The sequence below is a fragment of the Myotis brandtii genome, unplaced genomic scaffold (genome assembly GCF_000412655.1).
Source record: "Myotis brandtii unplaced genomic scaffold, ASM41265v1 scaffold381, whole genome shotgun sequence".
NCBI classification, from domain to species: domain Eukaryota; kingdom Metazoa; phylum Chordata; class Mammalia; order Chiroptera; family Vespertilionidae; genus Myotis; species Myotis brandtii.
Genome location: NW_005364633.1, coordinates 1,152,538 through 1,156,206, shown reverse-complemented (window position 1 = coordinate 1,156,206; position 3,669 = coordinate 1,152,538). Strand labels below are relative to the sequence as shown.

At 44.2% G+C, this 3,669-nt stretch overlaps 1 protein-coding gene across 1 annotated transcript in view; it reads left to right on the top strand.

Moving 5' to 3' along the window:
• The window catches only part of TMEFF2 (transmembrane protein with EGF-like and two follistatin-like domains 2), a gene marked incomplete at its 5' end in the record, with an annotated part of 240,715 nt that overhangs the window by 235,429 nt on the left and 1,617 nt on the right, over nucleotides 1–3,669 (top strand). The window contains one exon of the mRNA XM_014544768.1: nucleotides 844–1,002. Within this exon, the coding sequence (XP_014400254.1) occupies nucleotides 844–1,002 (159 nt within the window). The remainder of the gene's footprint in view (nucleotides 1–843; nucleotides 1,003–3,669) is intronic.

The window sequence follows — 3,669 nt, the reverse complement described above, 5'->3', positions numbered from 1 at the left end:
CAGGCAGGATGAGCATCAGCAGAGGCTGCTCCCACCGGCCTTACCCTCAGCCCCGTGGCCATGAAAAAACTCTTCCAACGTGGACAGGGAAGGTCCCAGGATGCAGTGGGGAGAAGTTCCAAGTGAAGGACTAAAATAGTTGTACAAAGTCCATGACAGAGCCATCCCATGGGGGTTGCTTTTACATGAGCTGTTTCCTTGCTTCACTGTCAGAGGCCGGTTCTGGCACAGTCGTCTGCCTGAGCTTCCGGAGGAGGGGGAGGGCGAGGCAGCTTCAGGCTCAGGCCTCGCCCTGGGCTGGCTGGGCCGAGCCTATCGCCTACATCATCATCATCAGTGAGAGTGGACTCCCTAGCTCAGCAGGCCCCTTTATAACCAGCCAGTTAAAGAAGCTGCTCGGATTGTGCCTCTGCCCTAACATTCTTCAGTATGTATGCCAACAGGAGCAGAGAGAATGCTTCCCCCACAAAGAAAGAAGTTAAATAGCCCCACTTTCCCCCATGTTATCAGAAAGAAACCTGTCTTCAGGGAATCATGTTGACTTAGGTTGCTGCAAGAACACGTTACATAAAACATAAAGTTCACCTAAAAAAAAAATATAAAAAGAACAATTCTCAGACTCTCTTCTTGTGCGCATAAAAGGAAACCACATCATCTTTGAAATCAAAAACACGAAGCGATCTGTTTGAAAATAAGGAGTGGAGGACTGGATCTGCTCAGTAGCATTTTATTTAGAGAAGGAAACAGAAAGCCTTACTTTCATAATGAAGATAAATGCTTCCAGGCCAGCGACACGAACGGGTCCGGCGGCTGCGGGTGACCGGGCGCTGTCATGTCTTGCAGGTGTGACGCCGGCTACACGGGCCCGCACTGTGACAAGAAGGACTACAGTGTGCTGTACGTGGTGCCCGGGCCCGTGCGCTTCCAGTACGTGCTCATCGCGGCCGTGATCGGGACGGTGCAGATCGCTGTCATCTGCGTGGTGGTGCTGTGCATCACAAGGTCAGTGCTGCGCCACCAGAAGGGACGCACTGTCCCTCCTCGTCGCTGTCAGATCAGGTGATGCCCAGTCCCCTCCTGGACTAGGCAGCCATGTCTCCATCACAGCGGCGGTTGAATAGCCACATGGAGAGACACTGGTTTTCCAGCTGGGGTAGCACTAATTATTTCTCTTATTTTTGCATTTTGATGAGAGTTATTTATTTTATAAGCAAAGGACTTTTTCCTCTCTAATGTGTAATGCCAATCTCTGTTTAAATATACTCTTCAGCCCTAGCCGGTTGGGCTCAGTGGATAGCTCGTTGGCCTGCGGACCAAAGGGTCCCGGCTTTGATTACGGTCAAGGGCACGTACCTCTGTTGCAGACTCCTCCCTGGCCCAGGCCCTGGTCAGGGTTCGTGCAGGAGGCAACCAATTGATGTATTTCTCTCACATCAATATTTCTCTCTGTCTTTCCCTCCCTCTTCCACTCTCTCTAAAAATCAATGGAAAAATATCCTCGGGTAAGGATTTAAAAAATAAAAAATAAATATACTCTTCTATTTCAACTAGAAAAAAAGTCTTTATTGACACTATTAATAGACTATTTAATAAATGACCAGTTTTTCCTTACTTATCTAGATCAGTATGCTGAGTGAGGTCAGAATAGATTTTAAGCAAGGCTTAGGAAAGCATTAAATTATGTCTCTCATTTATATTTCCTAGTGTAACTCTTAGATATAATCATTTTTCACACATTTGATATAAACAACAAATACATTTTTATCTTAAGTTAACAATATAGCCTTTAATCACAAAACTCAAAGAAAATAGTCCAAATGAGAAAAGTCATGTTCTAGAACCGTGGTCGGCAAACTGCGGCTCGTGAGCCACATGCAGCTCTTTGGCCCCTTGAGTGTGGCTCTTCCACAAAATACCACGTGCGGGCGGGCGTACAGTGCGATTGAAACTTCGTGGCCCATGCGCAGAAGTCGGTTTTCGGCCTGGGCAAGTCTATTTTGAAGAAGTACTGTTGATATTTGGCTCTGTTGACTAATGAGTTTGCCGACCACTGTTAGAACATGGAAACTTTTGATATCTGGAAATGTGCAGCAAATATCAAAACCCTCAGAGCAATCAAATGGTCACTGTTTCCCAGAGAGCAGGATTGCGAGAGATGCAGAGATTTCATCCAGTTTCAACAGGAAAGAAATCATGATTAATTAGTGATGCCTGACATTGGGCTTGGAGCAAAGGAACAGGCCAGGCACTTGCTTAACTTGACGAGCATATAAATCCACGGTCACCAAGAATCCGCTTCTAAACCAGATGCACATGGTTTGTGTCCCATCCCGCAGAAACACTACTGAAGATACTTCTTTCAGCCCTGTTTCCGCTCCTGGAGAAAAAAGTTCTCATGAAGTTTTCAAGGTTTTTCCCAAATTCACAAGGCATTTAGACTGTCATGTGTTTGCACAGCTCTACTGTAAATCAGAATGTTTCCCCCAAAATTCTTTTCAAAAGGGAAGAAAATGAAGGACAGTGTCATATCTTTAGAAAGTAAAGGCCATAACACATCTCAGTCTCTGTTTTGCACTATCTTCTTGAGGACAAGTGTGGCATTTGCTCTTGAAAAAGACAAAATACGGTTCATAAATCCTTGCCCGGCCTAAAGGCTTAAGGAAAGATCGTCGACTGGAGCTCCGTGCCACTCTGAGCCAAGCCGAGTTCATCAACTGACTCGCTCGTGTAGGTGCCAAGTGAGTCAGTGGATTATGTCAAAATAGATTCTGGGGAACAGAAAGATGACTGAAGAAACCAGAAACACTGAGTAGAAAAGAGAAGATGGGAAAGAATCTAAAACACAGCAGACTACACCATATTACTCTGAGGGTCTTGAGCTTCCTAATAGCTAAGCGATATCAAGATATGAAAAACAAAATTTATATTTAGTAGATCTAGTCCGATAACAATTGAATTTGTTACTTCCTGTACTCACAAAAAATGAGAACGTTAAATACTTTAGCAGATGCTTTTAAGTCTGTTTTTAATCACAGTTTCATTCCCATACACAACAAACACAACTGGAATACATAGGGTCCTTACCTCACCGGGAATTGTGTGTATATATATTATGTGTGTATATCATGTATGTGTATATACACATAAACAAAAAGAGAGAGAGACATACGTTTAATAGCATTATGAAGAAGGCATAATTATCCCTACTTCCACGATAGGGGCTCTGAGGTATGAGAAGTTAGCAATTTGCTGAGTATACACAGCTGAACAATAGGGCGGAAATGGAGGGCTGCCTCGGGTCAGAGCCCGTGCACTTACCCACTGCTCACACTGCCCCCTGGCTGGTCACGATGTCCCATATTCCGATGGTCACGGCAACCTCAACTCAGCTCCAAATTAGAGCAAGCCACTTCTTCAAGGCATGAGGTCATTATCATTACCTGTGTTAAAACAAACAAAACTTACCTTCTGTTTACTTTTGAGGAAGAGAAATAGCACATGAACTCAATTAGCATTATTGTAATGCCTTGTATAAATCTGTCTTATGATAGCCAAGCCTTCCAAAGTCTTTCCAGGAGTCAAACTAGTCAGCAAACTACACTGTTCCCAGAGTGGATTATTTCAATCACTTGAAAATATTCTGCTCAAAAACCAGCCTTTCCAACTAGC